Genomic DNA, 23,746 nt, shown 5'->3' with positions numbered 1-23,746 from the left:
TATATATGATACATTTCTCTCAAGTACTTTTAAAATAGAATTTGGGTTTATGCGCACAAGTGCATACCCGCCAACTTTCAGTCCCTTCCCTTATCATTTTACCCAGTGGTATTAAAATGGAATTAAAATTTCAATATTAAACAAATAGATACGTTGTATTTGAGAACTTAAATTGACAACCATGATAGTAACACATATTAATATATGTGCTTAATCTTTTTAAGAATAGTGGTGATCAAAATTATTTAAAAATTAAGTTTATAAAAAAAATAGTATATATTTACTACCACTTTAAATATGAAAATAAAATTTTACGCCAAATGAGTAAAAGTTGGCAGGTATGCAAGTGGTTCGTTTTTAATTAATCTACGCAGAGTGCTTGTAAGAAACCGTGTGGCGGCTTTCTGGTGTAGGAGGTGATGGTTTATCTCGGCGTATGGCGCGAAGCTCCACTTAACAATTCATCAATACTGGAAAGTTCTAAGAAAAGTTCTGTAAGTTATAAAACTAGAGTATTTCTAAATTGTAGAAAAGTTTCTTCAAGTCACTTCATGAGGTGGGCGCGGTTTGTGATTCAAATGGTATTGTAGTTAAAATTGGTGAATATATGAGCCTACGATTTATTTAGAAATAGTGGTGGATAAAAATCTAATAAATTGAATTTATTAAACAAAGAATCCGAATTAATAAACTTCCACTCGAAAATATTTATTCGCTGTCCGGAGCAGGTTGGCATCTCTATAGATATTATACAACAATGCTATTAAAAACATACACTCCCTTTTGTAACAGCTTACATGACTAATTTGTCAAATCAATTCGACAAGATTGAAATTATTTAGAAAATAATCGAACAAAATCAATTCGCTCGCGCAATCAGGAAAGAGTATTAGAACCTACTTGGTATAAAATTGGCTATGATCAGCTTGTCGACTTAATCCGAAAAGATTGAAATTACTTGCCAAATAATCGAATATTTTGCACTTGATGTCCCGTTGGTACTGGGGTAGCTGTCCTATATCACAAATCGAAAATTTAAAAATTTCATATTTTTAGAAATAATGCTGATAATTAGGTAAACTGCCTTATTATAATTATTACTTTAATAATTATTTCAGTTTAGATTCAACTACGCTCTTTAAAAAGTGTATGAATGCTTGATTCCGTATTAACTTCAAATGACACATAATTCTTAGTTTTTCTTTACCAAATTTGAATAGGCATTGCATCACTGTTTTTACAATTGAGAAGTCCTCGATAGTGTAGGTCTGCTATTTTTGAATCATAAAGCTTGATCGTTAAGTTCGAAATCCTTTAGCTCTTTAGCTGTAATTTATAATATGTAATATGTACATAATTTACATGTAATTGCTCTTTAGTTGTAATTTATAACAGCATATTAATGCTATTTGCACAAAAACAATTTGTAAAACGGTTATAAGATTAGACCACCTTTCCAAATAAGTTTATCTTTAAATGTAGCTTAGAATTACATTATAATAATAATAATAAAAGCAATTATCTGAGTTTCAACTGCGACACCATCATGAGATTCTTATTTATAGTAATATATGTAACTAATATATGTAACTAAGATATGTAATATTTAAGTGAATAAAATTTTAGTTACACGAACAATAAATATACTTCAATTTAACAATTTACGAACAGCCAATTTTCTCTGTAACTTGAATCTGAATTTCTTTTTTTAATCCGTTCTGATACAGCATTGCGAAAAATAACAATTTCTTCTGAAACTTTAATTGAAAAACAGATATTCTTACGCAAAAGTTCGGAATCGTAAAATCTTTCATAAATTACATTTGATTTTTGAAATAATTCTTTTGAGTAAGACATATTGCGTGTTTTACTGCGAAGAATTCAAAATGCATCTCCTTTATATGATAAATTTCTGAATTTTTTCTCTTTTAAAAGCAAGGGGGAAAAATTTATACAAATTTAATAAAATGTGAATATTATATAAAAGTAAGGATTCGGAAGCTCGAGATGGAATAAATATCTTCTTTAAATATATATTTTGTAATTAAATAACAAGGTTGTAGTTCCATACTAATAAACTATGATATTAAAACAGATTTGGATAATTACGTAACTACCAACTTATAATGGTTTTTCGTTAGACTTTATTCTTTTATTTAAAATGGTAGTTAAATTTACAGTTTTTTCTATTCAAACTTTGATATTTGAAATTTAATTTAAAATGATATTAAATACCGCACAGTATTTAATTTAATTATACATACATGTAAAGGCATGGGAGTTTTTACGGTTTTATTAAATTTTTGGAAAAATTGAGAAATGTGAGTTTTGCCCGCAGTTAATATCTCAACTAAATATCACGTAATCTTTCTAAATTATTTAACTTTTAAAAATTTTTAATTTTTATTTTCCGGGATTTAAAAATTTCACATTTTAAGTGGCGACGAAATATATGCTTTCATAGTTAACGATTAGATTTGCAAACTAAATTTTTAAAAAAAATGTATTAATTGAAATTTAAAAGATAGTACATTTTCAGTATGATTTGGTAATTTAAAATATTGTTTACACTAATTAGGTTGTATCCGATTCCAATCTATTGCTGAGCTACATTTTGTATTCATGCAAAAAAAAAAACTTTAAGAGAAAATAATGGTGGTCATTTATGTTTATACTGCTTTGATATGATATTTTCTGGTGTTTGGCAATTGGCTACAATTTCAATTTTAAAGCATTTCAATTTAATTGTTTGTATATAAGTATATAAATAACAATATATATAAATAATTTGTATGTAAATAATATAAGTATTTAATTGTTTGGCCATCGGTCTCGAATTCCATATCAAAAAGAACAACTGCTTTTTAAGAAAGTGGTAGCCCATTTGTAATTAAATAGATATTTTATTCATTAAGCTACCAATTTAGTTTTAATATTATAACAATGATGAGATTTAAAAATAATGTAAATTTAGTATCAACTCCAAAATCAAACAAACACAGTTTAGAGCAAGCTGCTCAATTTATTTTTGATTCCTTTTTAGTTATTCAAGCAAAGAGCTTGAAACATTCATAAAAGCAACTCCATTGCCTGCTTACCTCATTGCTGAACCAAAACTGTTCAAAAATTCCAGATGAATGGGATAGGGGCCGCTTCGCGGCCCAGGTGCCCAATAAAATCTAAACACTAGGACTAAAATTAGTATCAATTTAGAATAGGCGAAGCGCTCTGCCAAAATTATTTAAGTGGTAGTCTCTCCATTTTCAACAACCACTTCAGTTTTGGTGATATTCATTTAGCATGTATGAAATAAGGTACCAAATCTTTATAGTGATTAAGAAAATTTAATGATCATTGTAAATACATTTTAGAGTGTAAGATTTGCTAATACTTGAATATTTTTGGCAAATCTTAGGGGGCTTCGCCTATCAAAAATTGACATGGAATTTCCGGATGACCTTACAGATTTTGACTTATTGGTAGATTGGTTGTTGCAAAAATTAATGTCAACAATGATAAAATTGGTTACAAATCCTTATATTATTTGAAATAGTAACAATTGCCAAAATTTGAACATTGGCATTTAAACGGTTAATGCAGGCCTCCTATCTTCTAAGCTTTTTCCAAAATAATTCATAAAGTGGTTGACATTTAAAAACCAATGCTTTCAAAATTTTAGGTAAGTTTGCCAACATTTTAAAAGCACGGCAGAGCTGGGACAAAGTGGCGTTGCGTATAAACTTTTAAAATCATTTATACGTAGGTGTGGAAAAAGAGTTTAAATGGAAAAAATAATACATTATGGCATAACCATATCTACCACTAGAATAAAGTTTTACAAAAAGCGTCGTAAGTTGGAAGCACTATTAACGCGAATGTCCTACCTCTCCAATATAAATTTTGATCATGTTTCCCGACTTTTAATTTCAGAAAAAGTATTCATGTAAACATTAGCGCTTCAACCATTTACCATAATCAAGGCTGCCAACTTTTTTGTGGTAGCTAAGTTTGTACGATTCTATGTTTTGTAAAAATGAATTAAAGTTAGTTTGATCAACGATTCGAAGATTCTGACCAACGATTCAGAAGTTCGTGTGAAACGCTTCTTAGTTCGAGCTCTGCCGAGGTGAAACTTTTAAAATGTTGATAAAATCCCAAAAAAGTTTCAGATTTTAGTTGTCTACAACTCAATGAAGTATTTTTCAAAAGAGTTTAGTAGTTGGCAGCACTGTGCATTAATATTCACGATGAGATAATCGAGATAAAGTAGAGTTATACACACATTACTAAATTATTTATGCGTAATTTTGGGTAAAATAACTTCACATCAAACTTATTAAATCTGATATTTAAGCTAAAAACAGCAAAGTTGGCATTTCTGCAAAAATTATTTATCTGAAATTAAAATCCATTTTTTTTTTTTTTTTTTTTTTTGAGTCTCAAAATATACGAAAATACTGTATTATGTATTTAAAAATATTTAGTGTTTGCACTAGTTTATATAGCCTTATAAAATACACGAAGTTCGATGATTTAAGCAGGGCTACCTACTTTCTAGGCTTTCTGTAAGAATTTATTCTAGTGGTAGCTAAGCTAATGTTTTAATGTATCATTTTTTACTCAGTTAAACTTGTTTGCCACGCCACTCCATATAAATAATTTAAAAGTTCATCTGCAACGCCACTTTAAAACGGACCTTTAAAATGTTAAGAATTTCATTCTGTAACGCGATTATTACAGAATGAACCCGTCATATGAAATGAACTCTTATTTCATATGACGGGATATGACCCCAACCGAGATTTTTTTTTAAAAATATTTAGTGTTTGCACTAGTTTATATAGCCTTATAAAATACACGAAGTTCGATGATTTAAGCAGGGCTACCTACTTTCTAGGCTTTCTGTAAGAATTTATTCTAGTGGTAGCTAAGCTAATGTTTTAATGTATTATTTTTTACTCAGTTAAACTTGTTTGCCACGCCACTCCATATAAATAATTTAAAAGTTCATCTGCAACGCCACTTTAAAACGGACCTTTAAAATGTTAAGAATTTCATTCTGTAACGCGATTATTACAGAATGAACCCGTCATATGAAATGAACTCTTATTTCATATGACGGGATATGACCCCAACCGAGATTTTTTTTTAAAAATATTTAGTGTTTGCACTAGTTTATATAGCCTTATAAAATACACGAAGTTCGATGATTTAAGCAGGGCTACCTACTTTCTAGGCTTTCTGTAAGAATTTATTCTAGTGGTAGCTAAGCTAATGTTTTAATGTATTATTTTTTACTCAGTTAAACTTGTTTGCCACGCCACTCCATATAAATAATTTAAAAGTTCATCTGCAACGCCACTTTAAAACGGACCTTTAAAATGTTAAGAATTTCATTCTGTAACGCGATTATTACAGAATGAACCCGTCATATGAAATGAACTCTTATTTCATATGACGGGATATGACCCCAACCGAGATTTTTTTTTAAAAATATTTAGTGTTTGCACTAGTTTATATAGCCTTATAAAATACACGAAGTTCGATGATTTAAGCAGGGCTACCTACTTTCTAGGCTTTCTGTAAGAATTTATTCTAGTGGTAGCTAAGCTAATGTTTTAATGTATTATTTTTTACTCAGTTAAACTTGTTTGCCACGCCACTCCATATAAATAATTTAAAAGTTCATCTGCAACGCCACTTTAAAACGGACCTTTAAAATGTTAAGAATTTCATTCTGTAACGCGATTATTACAGAATGAACCCGTCATATGAAATGAACTCTTATTTCATATGACGGGATATGACCCCAACCGAGATTTTTTTTTAAAAATATTTAGTGTTTGCACTAGTTTATATAGCCTTATAAAATACACGAAGTTCGATGATTTAAGCAGGGTTACCTACTTTCTAGGCTTTCTGTAAGAATTTATTCTAGTGGTAGCTAAGCTAATGTTTTAATGTATTATTTTTTACTCAGTTAAACTTGTTTGCCACGCCACTCCATATAAATAATTTAAAAGTTCATCTGCAACGCCACTTTAAAACGGACCTTTAAAATGTTAAGAATTTCATTCTGTAACGCGATTATTACAGAATGAACCCGTCATATGAAATGAACTCTTATTTCATATGACGGGATATGACCCCAACCGAGATTTTTTTTTAAAAATATTTAGTGTTTGCACTAGTTTATATAGCCTTATAAAATACACGAAGTTCTATGATTTAAGCAGGGCTACCTACTTTCTAGGCTTTCTGTAAGAATTTATTCTAGTGGTAGCTAAGCTAATGTTTTAATGTATTATTTTTTACTCAGTTAAACTTGTTTGCCACGCCACTCCATATAAATAATTTAAAAGTTCATCTGCAACGCCACTTTAAAACGGACCTTTAAAATGTTAAGAATTTCATTCTGTAACGCGATTATTACAGAATGAACCCGTCATATGAAATGAACTCTTATTTCATATGACGGGATATGACCCCAACCGAGATTTTTTTTTAAAAATATTTAGTGTTTGCACTAGTTTATATAGCCTTATAAAATACACGAAGTTCGATGATTTAAGCAGGGCTACCTACTTTCTAGGCTTTCTGTAAGAATTTATTCTAGTGGTAGCTAAGCTAATGTTTTAATGTATTATTTTTTACTCAGTTAAACTTGTTTGCCACGCCACTCCATATAAATAATTTAAAAGTTCATCTGCAACGCCACTTTAAAACGGACCTTTAAAATGTTAAGAATTTCATTCTGTAACGCGATTATTACAGAATGAACCCGTCATATGAAATGAACTCTTATTTCATATGACGGGATATGACCCCAACCGAGATTTTTTTTTAAAAATATTTAGTGTTTGCACTAGTTTATATAGCCTTATAAAATACACGAAGTTCGATGATTTAAGCAGGGTTACCTACTTTCTAGGCTTTCTGTAAGAATTTATTCTAGTGGTAGCTAAGCTAATGTTTTAATGTATTATTTTTTACTCAGTTAAACTTGTTTGCCACGCCACTCCATATAAATAATTTAAAAGTTCATCTGCAACGCCACTTTAAAACGGACCTTTAAAATGTTAAGAATTTCATTCTGTAACGCGATTATTACAGAATGAACCCGTCATATGAAATGAACTCTTATTTCATATGACGGGATATGACCCCAACCGAGATTTTTTTTTAAAAATATTTAGTGTTTGCACTAGTTTATATAGCCTTATAAAATACACGAAGTTCTATGATTTAAGCAGGGCTACCTACTTTCTAGGCTTTCTGTAAGAATTTATTCTAGTGGTAGCTAAGCTAATGTTTTAATGTATTATTTTTTACTCAGTTAAACTTGTTTGCCACGCCACTCCATATAAATAATTTAAAAGTTCATCTGCAACGCCACTTTAAAACGGACCTTTAAAATGTTAAGAATTTCATTCTGTAACGCGATTATTACAGAATGAACCCGTCATATGAAATGAACTCTTATTTCATATGACGGGATATGACCCCAACCGAGATTTTTTTTAAAAAATATTTAGTGTTTGCACTAGTTTATATAGCCTTATAAAATACACGAAGTTCGATGATTTAAGCAGGGCTACCTACTTTCTAGGCTTTCTGTAAGAATTTATTCTAGTGGTAGCTAAGCTAATGTTTTAATGTATTATTTTTTACTCAGTTAAACTTGTTTGCCACGCCACTCCATATAAATAATTTAAAAGTTCATCTGCAACGCCACTTTAAAACGGACCTTTAAAATGTTAAGAATTTCATTCTGTAACGCGATTATTACAGAATGAACCCGTCATATGAAATGAACTCTTATTTCATATGACGGGATATGACCCCAACCGAGATTTTTTTTTAAAAATATTTAGTGTTTGCACTAGTTTATATAGCCTTATAAAATACACGAAGTTCGATGATTTAAGCAGGGCTACCTACTTTCTAGGCTTTCTGTAAGAATTTATTCTAGTGGTAGCTAAGCTAATGTTTTAATGTATTATTTTTTACTCAGTTAAACTTGTTTGCCACGCCACTCCATATAAATAATTTAAAAGTTCATCTGCAACGCCACTTTAAAACGGACCTTTAAAATGTTAAGAATTTCATTCTGTAACGCGATTATTACAGAATGAACCCGTCATATGAAATGAACTCTTATTTCATATGACGGGATATGACCCCAACCGAGATTTTTTTTTAAAAATATTTAGTGTTTGCACTAGTTTATATAGCCTTATAAAATACACGAAGTTCGATGATTTAAGCAGGGCTACCTACTTTCTAGGCTTTCTGTAAGAATTTATTCTAGTGGTAGCTAAGCTAATGTTTTAATGTATTATTTTTTACTCAGTTAAACTTGTTTGCCACGCCACTCCATATAAATAATTTAAAAGTTCATCTGCAACGCCACTTTAAAACGGACCTTTAAAATGTTAAGAATTTCATTCTGTAACGCGATTATTACAGAATGAACCCGTCATATGAAATGAACTCTTATTTCATATGACGGGATATGACCCCAACCGAGATTTTTTTTTAAAAATATTTAGTGTTTGCACTAGTTTATATAGCCTTATAAAATACACAAAGTTCGATGATTTAAGCAGGGCTACCTACTTTCTAGGCTTTCTGTAAGAATTTATTCTAGTGGTAGCTAAGCTAATGTTTTAATGTATTATTTTTTACTCAGTTAAACTTGTTTGCCACGCCACTCCATATAAATAATTTAAAAGTTCATCTGCAACGCCACTTTAAAACGGACCTTTAAAATGTCAGCAAGATTACCAACAATTCTGAAATCTTTGGTTCTGAAACCATTCTATAAAATGTTTGACAAAAAACGTAGTAGTTGTCACGCCTGTTTAGTTCTTAAATATTTCGATTTTTCTTTTTTCGAAGCATAACAGCTTACACTATTTTTCTGCTAGTGCCTTTATAGAAATTAAATATAGAAAGTCTAGTGCCTTTATAGAAATAAAATATAGAAATTAAATAATACTTTTCGTTTTTATTTCCTGGTGCTTCTTTCACTTGTCTTGATAATTAGCTATATTTAAACAATATTAGAAAGGACTCTAATTTGCGGAAGAATCGTGTACGTTGTTGATAAACTATATTTCTTCGTTATTTCGTTTTCTGACTTTTTTAAGTTATTTTTTACTATTTTAAAATTGTAAAAATAAAAAAAAATTTAAATATTTTTTTCAATAAATTCAATAATAAATGTTTCAATAAATTCAATAAAAATATTTTTTAATATTTTTTTCTTCTTTTTAAATTAATTTTTTCTACATTTTCTTTGTATTTTCAACTTATATCTACATTGGATTGATACCTACCTAAACAAACAAAAATAAAAAAACTCACTGCGAGACTGCAATTAAAATGTATTGTATAGGCTATTGCATTTTTTATATCTGGTATTACTTAGAATCAATTTATTTAACCCAAGAAACACGTATGAAAATATAAATAGAGCTACCAGTAAAAGTTTTTGCAATAGAAATTAGTGTCTCTGATAGCATGACTGAAAGCCCTTATATAGCAAGACGGAAAAGTGCAAAAACTGGTACGAAAGACATTTCATTTTAGCATTTTTTTCGAGAACTGTAACTATCAAGATTTCTTTAATAATTTTAGTATATATATAAAACTGCATATTTTCAATGGATAATGTAGGTAGTGTTGAATAGTTTTAAAAAGAATAAGTTAACTCCTCCCGAAAACTAGTTATAACCGAAATAGTTTTACTACCAGCCTTTCCTCTTTTCCGTCTCGCTTTCACCCCCGTCTGATAGTGGTAAACTAAATAAAGATAAATTTAAATTTTCTTAGTTTTAGTAGCTATTTTAGTATTTTTTTAAAAAAATTCAAAATAAAATCATTTCAGTAATCAATGTGCTGGTTTCTGATTAAAATTTGAAGCAATCGTGAAATACACTAATTCCATAGAAAAGGAAGGAACAAAATAAAAGAAAGTAAATGTGTATTATGGCACATATGTAAGTTTTTCTTTCTTACCGTAGCATGAAAAAGTAAATAAAAATACCGAAATTGTTCTTTCTGCAAGTAGAAAGTAAAGAATGACATTAAATTTCTACCACTAATATTTTGAAATTATAGATTATATGAATTTAATTATTGTTATTTCGCAGCATCATGGATAAAACTTCATCAGCAAATTTAGTAAATAGCAACCAATTGTAAGAATTGGTGGCTATGATTGCTCGAAAATGGAATAATATCCTTCTGTGATATTTATTGTTTTAAGTACCTGCAGAGAGGTATTTTCGAGAGGTAGTCTCTTAATGTGGTTTAATAAATTCGATTTGTAGGGTTTTTACTCATCACTACTTTTAAATAATTCAAAGGCTTAGGTGATAGCCACTCTGTTAAAAGTAAGCAATATATTGCTCTGATTTCTCAGTTAATAGAAGCGACGTTAATCAACTAACAGCATTCTACGCAGATGATACTGCAATTTTAAGTAAATCCTATAAACACAAATCATGCTATTAAGAAACTGCAAAATAATATTACTGATATAGAAACCTGGTGCAGCAGGTGGAAAAAGAATATAAACAGTTAAAAATCTAATCTTCTAGTTATCAGAAAGTGTCGATCAGGTGGCCGAGTGGTTAGCGTGCCTGACTGGGGAGCCGATGGTTGCGGGTTCGAATCCTGCTCAGGGCGTGGATGTTTCTTTCTCTCTGTGTTCTCTGTTCTTTCGCCCTTGTGTGATTGTGACCCGCCCTATAAACGGGTTTGTAGTTGTGTGACGTGGGCGACGCTGCTCCACCGTCGTGGCTTCGCCACAGGTGCCCACTGGGTAACGATTAGAGAGTAGGTGTTCTGGCATTCCTGAGGCCAATGGGACAATACATCCCATTAAAAGAAGAAAAAGTTATCAGAAAGTTCTATAAAAGAAAAATTTTTCTATTTAAGGAAGAAATCCTAAATATTTAAGAATTACCATAAACTGCACCTTAAATTGGAAACTACATATATCAGACATTCTCAAAAAAGCCGAAGCTGCATTTCAAGCATCAAAACCCCTGCTGAACAGTGAAAGTAAAATGACACTTAACACATTGCTGAACGGTCACGAGTTAACTCGTGTTTTCGTGGCCAAACGTTGGTGATCGGTCACGAGTTAACTCGTGTTTTCGTTAGCAGTGATCTCGTGGTGACTATTTAAAAAAGTGGGAGTAATTTTCATTACATTTCAAGTTTTACTATTTAATTCTATACCGATTTATTATAAATTTACGAAGCCCGATATATTTACAAAACATGTGATGAACCATTACTTATAGGTGATTGTTAACTTTCTATCATACGGCATTAAAAATTAAAAAATTTTAAAATTTATTTATATTTTTTTACTTCCACATCCGCTTTCAAAACAATAGCCGGGCACATGGGGTAATTTTCAGAAAAGTTGCCCGTCAGCAATGTGTTAACACCAAAAGAAATATTTACCTCATGTGTATAGGACCAATACTATGTTATGCATCCCCAGCCTGCGGGGCTCTGACAAACAACCAAAGAAAAAGACTCAGAATGTTAGAGCACAAAACGAATGACCAGTGCACCCTGATTTCTTCGAAACAATACTTTATATAACGACCTAAAAATCGATAAGATTGACCAATATTTATTTAAATTAAACGCTTCCTTTTTTAAAGGAGCTAAAGACTGTAGCACCTGCGACTTCAACAAACTATTTGACTTGAACATTATAGAAAATAATACAAATTTCAGTCCGCATTCTTTCTCAGCGATTGCGTATTATCAAAATATTACAACCGATATTTTTAATATTATCACCCCTACCATAGACAAACTATGCACTCTGCGCCTGAGATGCCCGGCTACCGGGGGTAGGCGAGGGAATGCATAGGGAGTCTTCCCCACTTGTAAAATAATTGTAAAGAATTTTCTCTTTTTTATTTTTAATATTATTCAAATTTTTTATGTATCCCAATGCGATTTAACATGTATATACTTATCTCAGATTTTATTTTAATTGTAAAATGTTTCCAATTGAGACATAACTTAGTTAATCCCCTCACCACCCTTTCCATTATCCTTTTAAATATAACTTAGATGAAGGAGCAGATATCCCCCTTAGGTTCGCCGATAGAACTATATCAGTCAGTTAAAAGTAAGCCATGTTGAAAGCTGCCAACACTAACAGAAACGCAGGAAATTTATGATGTATGTAGTTCTCTACCTTTTTTTAAAGTAAATCGGACGACATCTCTGTATAAAACCTTAGGTTGAGTTGATCATTTCTAGCTAAGCTACCATTTTAAATTTAAAAAATGTGATTTCCTGTCAAAATGTAACTACCTCTATTATTTCACACGAATGTTTTCGTTTCGTCAACATAAATAAAAAATAAAAAAAATAATTCAGCCAATCATCATTAGCTTTTCGAAGAAAGTACACGTGAGCCTTTGACACGGGTTATAGTCTCGAATCAATGCATCTTAGTACGTGATAATTCAATCATTAGATGTAAGATTATTACGATTTTTTTTTTTACACTGCACATTCCAATAGGTAATGAGACGTAATTGCTTACGTACCAGTGAGTATGAGTCTCAATCGAACGAGCTTCTTTCAAAGAAAAATGAACTCACATTACATCCTAATGGCCATCGATCGAAAGTTATTTCTAATCTGAAGAAAACTTTCGCCATTTTCTGCAGGGATAAATATAGCATCGGCTTATATATCTCCATTAAATAACGTATGGTGGAAGAATGACTTCGAAAAAAGAAGTAAATATTTTATAATTTCTTACTTTGACAGCAGAGCTAAAAGCTAATATATATCAAGACGGTAAAGAGTAAAAATGGGTGAGATCTCAATCTAATTTGTTTTGGGAAAGAGCAAAATTTTCAAGAGTTATAACATGTGCATATATAGGACTGTTTCCACTTGAGAAGAGGTAAACAATGATTTATAATTTATAGTTAAAGAACATTTTATTTTATAACCATCGTTGAACAGTCGACCGGGTTTACGACTACTAATGTTCAACTCCGTGGCCTTGTAATTTTGTACTCAATCCAGAAGACAAGGGAACTCTTGGATCAAGTATTAGGAGAAATTTCCTCAGCGGAGGAATTTTCTGATGCGCATTTGCGCTATATGGAGAGGAAAACAACGAGGACCTCCCACAATTAGCCTGGCAGCAAAGGGACTCTAACCCATGAACCGTCAACCACTGTGAATATTTTACGTCAGCACTGTGGTCGGTGCAAGCCAAATGCGGAATTCGTATCGACCAGCCACCGCTGGGATTCGAACCCGGTTCACCCCATTCAGTTAAGAACATTTAGATTTATTTTGCTTTTCCTGAAAGGCAGTTATAATTGAAATGTTCTCACTTTCAGGCCTAGTTAACAGTGAGACAGAAAATAAAAAATTCTAGAAAAATTATTTCAATTTTAGCTGGTTTTAGTTAGGAGTAATGCTATTTTCTTTTAAACTTTTAACAATATCTATACCTGCCAGCTTTCAATTTTCCAAGTGGTAGTAAAACAATTACCAATACTAATTTTACTCAAACAGGGTTCCTGCGGTCCTTGAAAAATTTTAGTAGTGGTAGTAAATTAAGGTTAATGCTGGAAAATATTTCTTATTTTAATGTACCACTTTGTCGTTAAGTGGTTCAGAAAGACAGGCATTTTCATGCATATATACTTTCTTTGGGAAACAATTTTTAGTGGTGGTTATACAGAAATAAAATTATCGACATTTGTATAATTTTAGCCACCATTTTTGAAATATTGCAAGGCCCGCAGGAACCCTGTTAAAGAAATATTTATATTTTAATTGGGTTTAAATTAGCCATTGTAGAGACTATTATGCTTTTACATATTTGTTGTAATTATTTATATGTAATGGTGGCCAAAATGAATTTATAATTATAATTCAAAGAGTTTAATGGATTAACATGAGTTTCTCTACCACTTTAAATATGAAAATAAAATCTTGGGGGAAAATCAAGGAAGAGATGGCAGCAATGAATCATGTATGAATGGCACTCAGACAGGTGTGAAAGCGAGACGGAAAAGAGGAAAGGCTGGTTTCCTTGTCTTCTGGATTGGGTTCAAAATTACAAAGCTACGGAGTTGAACATTAGTAGTCGTAAACCCAAGAAAATTGGGTCAGCTGTTCAACGACGGATATAAAACTATGTGCGGCTTTGAATGCAGACGAGAGGATTGGAACAAAGAATGGGTGAAAGTCCCAGGGGTGAAAGCGAGACGGAAAACAGGAAAGGCTGGCAGTAAACCATTTCAGTTATAGCTTGATTTGGGGAGGAGTTTACTTATTCTTTTTTAAAATTTTTCAACAATATCAACTTTATCTTGGAAAAGAAGCAGTTTTATATATATGCCAGAATTATAAAAGAAATCTTGATAGTTACAGATATTTCATTTTTTTCGAAAAAAATGCTGGAATGAAATGTTTTACGTACCAGGTTTTTCTCTTTTCCGTCTTGCTATATAAGGGCTTTCACCCATGCACTCAGAGTTACCAACTGCTCCACTTTCTACAAAAGTTAAATCAATTGATATCGATTTACAACTTGCAGAATAAGGATAATTTCACCAACTCATTGAAAGTGTCACAACAAAATAACTGCAATAAAGTTACATTTCCTGTGATACGTTGAGTGGTGAAAAAATGCTTATAATAAAAAATACTAAACTAAAATTTCGTTACCACTAGATTTCAAAAAGGGCAGCAAAGTGGCATTTTTATCAATTTGCAACTAAGCAGTTTGCAAAAAAAATCCTGGTAGTTAAAGATATTTTATTTTTCTCGAAAAAAATTATTGCATTCATACCAATACTTAAACTTACCTAAGTCGGGTATGAGGATAACAAATCTAAATCAGATCTTCTCAAATCAAATCTAGATCTTTTTCGAAAGCGACAGACATTTTTTTCCAAAATATTTTTAATTTAGTTTATTTTTTTCTCTGAGTGTACAAGTTTATTATAAGATCGTATAAATTTATATGCTTACATATGCATTTTTCTGCTCTTGTGAAAACAACATCTAAGACTGAAAAATTATGCCCTTAACATATCGAATCAGAAACTGAAATGCATACAACACCCAATGTAGCAGAGAAGTGGGGACACTTAGTATTCACTTGAGTGAATTTTAAAAAAATTCCTGGTTAAGAACATATTATCGAATTGCATAACAACAGTAGCTGGAAGACAGACACCGATTTGAGATTTAACCCTTTCGCGCCGACTGTCACAAATACGTGACAGCATAAAACCGTATCAGTCAGGGTAAAAAGATAAAACTGGTAATCAAAGTAATTCTTAAACTGTTTATATGTGGGCGGAGTTATAATTGTTTGATTTTTTTAATTCACCATTACTTTGTTCAAAATAAAACTATTTAGTTATATTTCGAACTAACATTGATTATATATATGATTAAACTAACAATAATTAAAATAAAAACAAAGTAAGTCTGTCAAATTAGCAACGACTACATTTAAGTTACCGTTTTTTATTTAATTACAACTTGATTCTGATTTTGTACGAATGCTTTTCTGAATCACCCGTCCCCAAGGGGTTAATATCAGTTACGCAAAAATATCTAAGATCCGTTCAAAATTTTCATACAAATGAAAATAACAACAAAAAATTTTCTGTGGTGTAATCAGAAACAAAGAGACCATTGTCATACCTGCCAACTCTTCATATTTAAAGTGGTAGTAAATTTGTACTATTTTTTCTTTTATAAACTTAATTTTTAAATGATTTTGATCACCACTATTCTTACAAAAATTAAGCAGATATATTAATATGCGTTACTATCATGGTGGTCAACTTAAGATTTCTCATATACAACGTATTTGTTTGCTTAAAATTGAAGTTTTAATTCCATTTTAATACCACTGGGAAAAATGGTAATGGAAGGGATTAAAAGTTGGCAGGTATGCATTGTGTATGAACTTTTGAATGATTCACAAGTAGCTGTGAGTAAATATCTTTTTCTCAAATTTTCCAAAGTAAGATCTACACATAAAAACTTAAATTTAACTACTAAATATTTCCTAAACGGAGCAAATTGGCATAATTAAGGGATCTGTATCCAGGCTTGAGGGGTCTTTCCTAAATGAAGCAAATTGAAATAGTTGAAGGGGTTTGAATTCTGACGACCTGAGGGGGGTCTGAATTTTCTCTAAACGAAACTACTTGACTTAGTTGAGGGGTCCTTATTGATTCCCTCAACCTGAATTCATAGTTGAGGAGCCTGAACCCTTGAAAAGTGTCCATAATTGTTTATAGACACATTTCTTTCACTGTATATGCCCTTTAAGATTACATTTGTTTTGCTATACACGAATCTATCTATTCCAGGGGTTGCCAAACTTTTTTGATCATCGACCCCTACATAATTTTTCGAAATCTCCATCGACCCCCATAAAAGTAATTTTCTGTTAATTAAAATAAAACTCTATTAGATACCGTGTTTGAACATTTATTTTATGATTTTGAACATTTGTTAAAGTAATAGTGCATAGTGTAACAATAGTTTTATGAAAAATATATTAATGTTGAAATATAAATACCTTAATATATATAAGTAATTATAAGTAAGTATATTATAATAAAGGTATTATAATAGTAATTATAATACCTTAAGGTATTATAATAGTAATAATAATACCTTAATAATAATAAGTAATTATAAGTAACTAGAAATAATAAGTAAAGTAACTACGGATTTATTGCTTCTTAATCAATGACATGGGTGTGCATGTGTTTTTTTTTTTTTTTTTTTTTTTTTTTTTTTTTTGCAAAGTTCGTTATATTGGGTTCAAAATTGGTCAATTTTAATCTTAAATCCCCTCGAAACTCCACATTTAATTTATTTCTGTTCTTAGTCAAGATTGAATTTACGTGACTGAAACCGGCTTTAACCATATAGGAACTTGGAAATGCTATCATAAATGGCTGAGCTATTTCGTAAAGTCTTACATATTTTTGCATTATATTTATATTTGTCCAAAATTTGCTTATTGTTAAATTTTTAAAAAGCTTCTTTGCTTCAAATCCCATAATAATTCAGCAAGCTCATCTTGCAGGTTGATGTCCATGTTTTCAATTTGAGCAGAAAATGGCACAATAATCCAATCAGGGATGTCAATGTTTTCCAAATCAACAAAACGCAGTTTAAAATCGTCGCTCAATTTTTGAAGATTACCTGTATATATTTCCGAGTCTTCTTCTTTTATTTCTAATTGTCACATATCTGAAAAATACTGATAATCCTTCCACCAATCGACCCTTCCGGTTCGGATCGACCCCCATTCGACCCCCTAGCTCAGATCGACCCCCGCTTATGTTAAATAGACCCCTGGGGGTGTATATAGACCACTTTGGCGACCTTTGATCTATTCTATCACAACACTTTTTGTTTTTAAAAGTTGTCGTGCCAATTTTAAAACAGTTCTTGACTCATTAAATTCGGCATTTCATTTCAATCAGCCATGAACATATGATAAGTGGTGGACATTTTGCTTATTCGGCCAGCATTTGAAAATATAATACGATTTTTAATCATTTGTATAGGATTACATTGCTTGAATGTCATAGACAAATCAAGCAAATCAAACGTATAAAAAACAGTCAAATATTAACTCACAAATATTCCCACTGCTTTCAATGTAATGCGAAATTATTTGGCAATAAAGCATTGAAAACTATGTTTGTGTTCAACTTCTCCGTTTTAATCGATACACATTTTTTTTACATTCGAAGCAAATACTTATATTTTCATTTATTTTGATTTTACAAACCCAGTTTAACCGCTTAACGCCCAGCGTCATATATTTAGGACAGTTCCTTTTTTCATAGACATTCATTGTGGTGGGAATCTTTTTTCATTACTTTCATTTATCTGGGTGAATTAAAAGATTCTCAGATACCACAATGATTTAGTTATTTCTGATTAGATCTAGAATTATAAGGAGCAAGCACTTTTTGATCTATCAAAGACTTTTTGAATGCTCTAACTGCAGAAAAACCAATTAATTTCGATAATATATTTTACCACTTTTTCCATAAAACCACTTTTTGTATCATTTCAATATATAACTTCGGGACAAAACGGGTTAAAAATATCTCGACGGTCACTGCAATAACGTTTTCAAACTAAACATTAATCCCTTGGGGACGGGTGATTCACAAAAGCATTCGTACGAAATCAGGATGTAAATAAATAAAAAACGGTAGCTTAAATGTAGGTGTTGCTAATTTGACAGACTTACTTTGATTTTAAATCAATTATTGTTAGTTTAATGATATATATCATATATGTTAGTTCAAAGTATAACTAAATAGTTTTATTTTGAATTAAAGTAATCAAACACTAATTATAACCCCTCCCAAATGAACTGCTAAAAAACTACTTTGGTTAACAGTTTTATCTATCTCTGATTGATACGGTTTTATGCTGGCACGTATTTGTGACAGTCGGCGCGAAAGAGTTTAGCGGTTGAGCCTAATAACAGAATTGGAAAAAATAATAATAATTGAGCAATATTCCGAAAAATTCAAACCTAATGAAACTCTCAGATTGCACGTCATTCACCAGCATACTCTCTGCTAGTAAATATCATATTGGCGGTCAACACACAAGCAGCATCGAACCTTGATCGAATTTCGTAGTACGTAAAATAATTTGTTTTTATTAAACTGGTTGTCAATAAAAACTTAAATGCAATTATTTCATTTACTTTTATAAGTTTTATGAATGGTCTAATAGAAATTTCTGGCCTTTAAAAGTCGGCCCATTTTGCAGAAATGGAAAAGGTTCTTTTATGAAAGAAGTGGTACGGTATTTACTCTTTAATTCAATAGTAACGTTCGAGCTTAAAGAAACATTGCATATATGCATACCCTCCAACTTATGAGGATTTTGAAAATAATTCTTTCTAGTGGTAGCGAACCAAAGTAGAAATTTTTAAAGCAAATGGATCTCTCACAAAACTTTTATCAGAACTTAAGAATCTAGCCATGTGGCCTGCACTTTTATAAGTAATAGTGGACAAGTTACGCTAAAATTAATTTTTTTTAAATATTAAGAAATTAATTTTGCTACCGTCTGAAAAGAAGATTTCTGAAACTACGGAAATTCCGTAGCAGTTGGAGGGTATGCATATATGGAGCGAGAGAGCACGTGCATACATTATTTAATCTTATAATGAAAGTATCATACAAAACTAAACGGTACATCTAATATATACGTATAAACCCCTTAAGAAAGGGCGATTCATAAATACATTCCTAGTCCCAGTGTTTTGATTTTATTGGGCACCTGGGTCGCGAAGCGACCCCTTTTCCCATTCACTGGAATTTTGGTTGAGCATTGAAGTAAGCAGGAAGTGGAGTTGCTTTCATAAATACATTCACATATCTGCCAACTTAAACTGTCATCGAAAAAGATTTCACAAAGTGGTAGTAAAACAACAATAAAGTTAGGAAGTATTTTCTAAAAACAAAACTATTAAGACATCTATAAGCATAATATAGCTAACACATAGATATTATATACATATTTTTTAATTATTGATTCGTCGTGGAATTTTTAAAACTTCAAGATTTAATATGCCAAAACGCTAATGTTGCTAACGATAAAAAAACTTTTTCTCAATGACTTTACAAAGATAGCAGCTTTGCATTCGTAAAAAATTAGAATCAGGATGGGAACCGATAGCTGAAATGTCAACGCAGTTAGCAGGGACATCAGCTGCTTTACTATCTGCACAAGTTTTAATAAATTTTCGTATCGAATTAAATAGTAAAATTTCTAAAGACAGTTATGCTTACCTTTTAAAATATTGCCTCTGAAATAATAGCAATAAAGTTGCATTTCATATACGTTGATTTTTTTTATATATAATGGTGGAAAAATGACTTAAAATGCGAAATACCAAATTAAAATTAACTTAAATTATAAATATATATATGTGTTTAAATTACTCGTGTTTAGTGGTAAATAAAATACTTTTAATTCTAATTTATTTAACTATAAATATATTACCCTTGCTAAGTTTAGGAAAACATTTTCTGAATCCGTAATAGATGGAAATTCTGCAGTTTTCTTATTGTGTATATCTGTAGTTATCTTAAGCATACCTGCCAACTTTTAATCCCTTCCATTATAATTTTTCCCAGTGGTATTAAAATGGAATTAAAACTTCAATTTTAAGCAAACAAATACGTTGTATTTGAGAAAACTTAAGCTGACAATCATGATAGTAACGCATATTAATATATGTGTTTAATTTTTGTAAGAATAGTGGTGATCAGAATCATCCAAAAATTAAATTTTTAAAAGAAAAAATAGTATATACTTACTACCACTTTAAATATGAAAATAAAATCTTCCGAAAGAGTTGGAAGGTATGACGTTGTATTTGAGAAAACTTAAGTTGACAACCATGATAGTAACGCATATTAATATATGTGCTTAATTTTTAAAAGAATAGTGGTGCTCAAAATCATTTAAAAATTAAAATTATGAAAGAAAAAATAGTATATATTTACTACCACTTTAAATATGAAAATAAAATCTTCCGGAAGAGTTGGCAGGTATGCTTAAATGATGGCGAAAAAAGAATTAAATATTTGCTGCAATAGTTATTTCACTATCACTGGGGGGAAAATCAACAGGTATGTAAAAATCACGATGAAGTGTTTTTAATTTTAAAAATATCACTCATACATTAAAAATTTTAGTTTCACAAGATTTTATTTGTCAGCAGAGCAACTAAAAAGTTTTAATAAAATCACATATTATTTTCAAGGCTCTCTTTTATTTTAATAATGCCATGAGATAAACAAGTACTATATAAGCAAAGTGTCGTGAAGTAACACTCAATGCAATTACATACCTGCCAACTCTTCCGGAAGATTTTATTTTCATATTTAAAGTGGTAGTAAATATATACTATTTTTTCTTTTATAAACATAATTTTTAAATGATTTTGATCACCACTATTCTTGCAAAAACTAAGCACATATATTAATATGCGTTACAATCATGGTTGTCAACTTAAGTTTTCTCAAATACAACGAATTTGTTTACATAAAATTGAAGTTTTAATTTCATTTTAGTACCACTGGGAAAAATGATAATGGAAGGGATTAAAAGTTGGCAGGTATGTAATTAGATGATAAAATTTATACTTTGTTTAAAATAAATATAAGAAAGTGGTATCTATATTAAGATAAAAAAATTATGTTTTATTACGTTTGTATCAGTGATCGAAAGTAACTCACTACAAGCAGTGAAACTACTGTAGTCACAACGTTTTTTCGTAGTTTGTAGAGTAATGTGTTGCTTTTTTTTTGTGTAGTGTCGTGAGTAGTACGATACAAAAAAAATAGTAGTTTGTAAGAGATTCACAGGGATGCCAACTACTCCGCTTTCTGGAAAAGTTTTAATAAAGTGGTAGCAAAGTATATAGTAAACTTCGCTAGAGAAGTATAGTTACGCCCAGTTTTTGATAGAGTAACCAGTAGATTGATGCTGTAACATTGTATTTGATATGATACTTATAATTTTTGATATTTAGTGGTGAAAAAATTTCTTAAAATTAAAAATACGAAACTAAAAGTAACTTAAATTTCGCTACCATTGGAAAATGCTATTTTACAAAGCGGAGCAAGCTGGCATCCCTGGGTTCATGGCAACTGCTTCTTACATTAGTTCAGTAAATGAACAGGGTTCTGACGCAGCTAATTCTTCAAATTTGATTTGTACAAATCTTCGAGGGTCTGTCAAAGGACGCAATTTTAAATGCCCCTGTGAGTGAACAAGAATATCTTATTTAGAGTCACGTATTACCAATATTAAGCTATCCATTATGAATAACTTATCGCTTTGGTCACACTTTCAGATGCGAATGCACAACACTCGTAAAACAGTGTTATTTCAAAGGAAGGAAACATATTTTCGATGTACTTAATTCCTTAGAGGAAATAAAAGAGCATTAAACACTTAAAGTGTATTTCATAATTTCTTAGCATCTCTTAAATTAAATATTCGCTGTTAAGAAGGGCATAAAATGTGGAGGACAAATTTAACAAATTCGAAACAAATATTTCAGAATAACAAAATGGCTCATGTAAGCATGAAAAAATATTTCTAAATGATTCCTGTTTGATGAAAGCCCATTTATTTCATTCAAAACCATTTCGAACATAATGTGTAAATTAATTTTTCCAGCAGTGTAAATTACACAGGTGCAAATCAATTTCTCCAGCAAAGCTCGGTTCTTTAAACTAGAGGTATTGTCACTACAATTCCAAAGTAGTTTGCAGTGACTACATTAAAAAAAAGTAAACGTAGTAAATGACACAAATAATGTAATTTTTCCGACCACAGATTTGAATCTAATAACTTAATTTAAATAACTCAATAAATATAAATGCAAATCTACAATCCTGTTAAACTTCACATCGAGTCAAGTCAAGAAGCTTTAATAATTTTATTCTAACGTGAAACCTATTTTTACGAAATTTATACATTTTTTTAAAGTTTTTTTCCCACATACGTACGAATAGATGCGTAATTGGTATTAAAATAGAAGGAAAAAACTCCTACCTGGAATATAATGAAGAGAACTAATGATATTAAACTGATGAACACGACCATCTTCCCTTTACACATATCCTTTAGAACTTCAAATTTCTAAATCCGTTAGAACAACAGGTTTTTCCTTGTCTTCTAAAATAACTACATTTCGGTCCTTAAAAATATTGTGAATTTTTATTTTCATCAACAATTCTTTTATGCACATATATTTAAGAAACTCCTAATTTTGAATTGATAAATTTTTGTTTAAATTGTCATGTTTTTGGTTAATGGCTGAGGCTTTCCACAAATGCTAAAATGTTTGTAGAATTTCTAACAAAATTTTAAAATCTTCTTCCATGAATATGTCTGTAACGCTTATTAAAAGCTCTTTACAACGTTTTTACGCTCAATCCATCTGAAACTTTTTCTTCCTTTAAACGTTAATAAAAACGTATATATATAGTTTAAGTGTAGAACCGATGTACAAACAAATGAAAGGGATTTACCAATTATAAAAGTTTATAAACTTTTGATATAAAATGCAATTATTCACAATGCAGGAAGGAACGCAAAATTTATTTCCACCTGTTTCGAAAACGAAATGGAAAAAGAGATCACCTCATTCTCCCCAATAACATCCTCTCGAATTCAGAACAGAAGTTCCGGGAATTCTGACACTTGTTGTCATGTCGAAAGATTTTTTTAGCAATTCAAAACGGAATGAAATTGCTGACAGGTTGAAAATAATATCATTCACATTCTGGCGCGAACCCTTTTGTGGGAGAAAAACTTTTGAAGTTGAGCGCTCTCAAAACATTGGCTCTTCTCTGGACTGACAGAATTTATTCCTTCCTTCCTACAAAGTTCATATAAAGTGTCACTCGCAGCGCCATCTCGTAGCGAACATTTCTGCATTCCTTTATTTAATACTCATAGAAATTCACGATCTCTACTTTAACTATAGAAGTGGGGGAACAGTATATCCCCCATCGGCTTTTCATTAAAATCCCTTTTTTTTCTTCTATTTTTCAACTTTTTCTTTCTTATTAAACAACAACTTCCAGATTTAAAAATTTGTTCAACTCTCTGGGTTTTTTAGACT

General features: G+C 30.7%; 1 protein-coding gene across 2 annotated transcripts in view; it reads right to left on the bottom strand.

The window, feature by feature from the left end:
* LOC122270104 (calcitonin gene-related peptide type 1 receptor-like) overlaps nucleotides 1–23,481 on the bottom strand; it is a 264,250-nt gene extending 240,769 nt beyond the window's left edge. For both annotated transcript variants that reach the window (XM_087160598.1, XM_087160597.1), the window contains exon 1: nucleotides 22,672–23,481. In XM_087160598.1, the coding sequence (XP_087016724.1) occupies nucleotides 22,672–22,737 (66 nt within the window). In that variant the 5' untranslated portion in view covers nucleotides 22,738–23,481. The remainder of the gene's footprint in view (nucleotides 1–22,671) is intronic.
* Nucleotides 23,482–23,746: the final 265 nt, after the last annotated feature.

Source organism: Parasteatoda tepidariorum, chromosome 4 (assembly GCF_982258835.1).
Source record: "Parasteatoda tepidariorum strain Cologne lab strain chromosome 4, Ptep-v5.0, whole genome shotgun sequence".
Taxonomy (NCBI): domain Eukaryota; kingdom Metazoa; phylum Arthropoda; class Arachnida; order Araneae; family Theridiidae; genus Parasteatoda; species Parasteatoda tepidariorum.
Note: the sequence above shows the minus strand (reverse complement) of the source record. Positions and strands in the feature narration are given on the sequence as shown.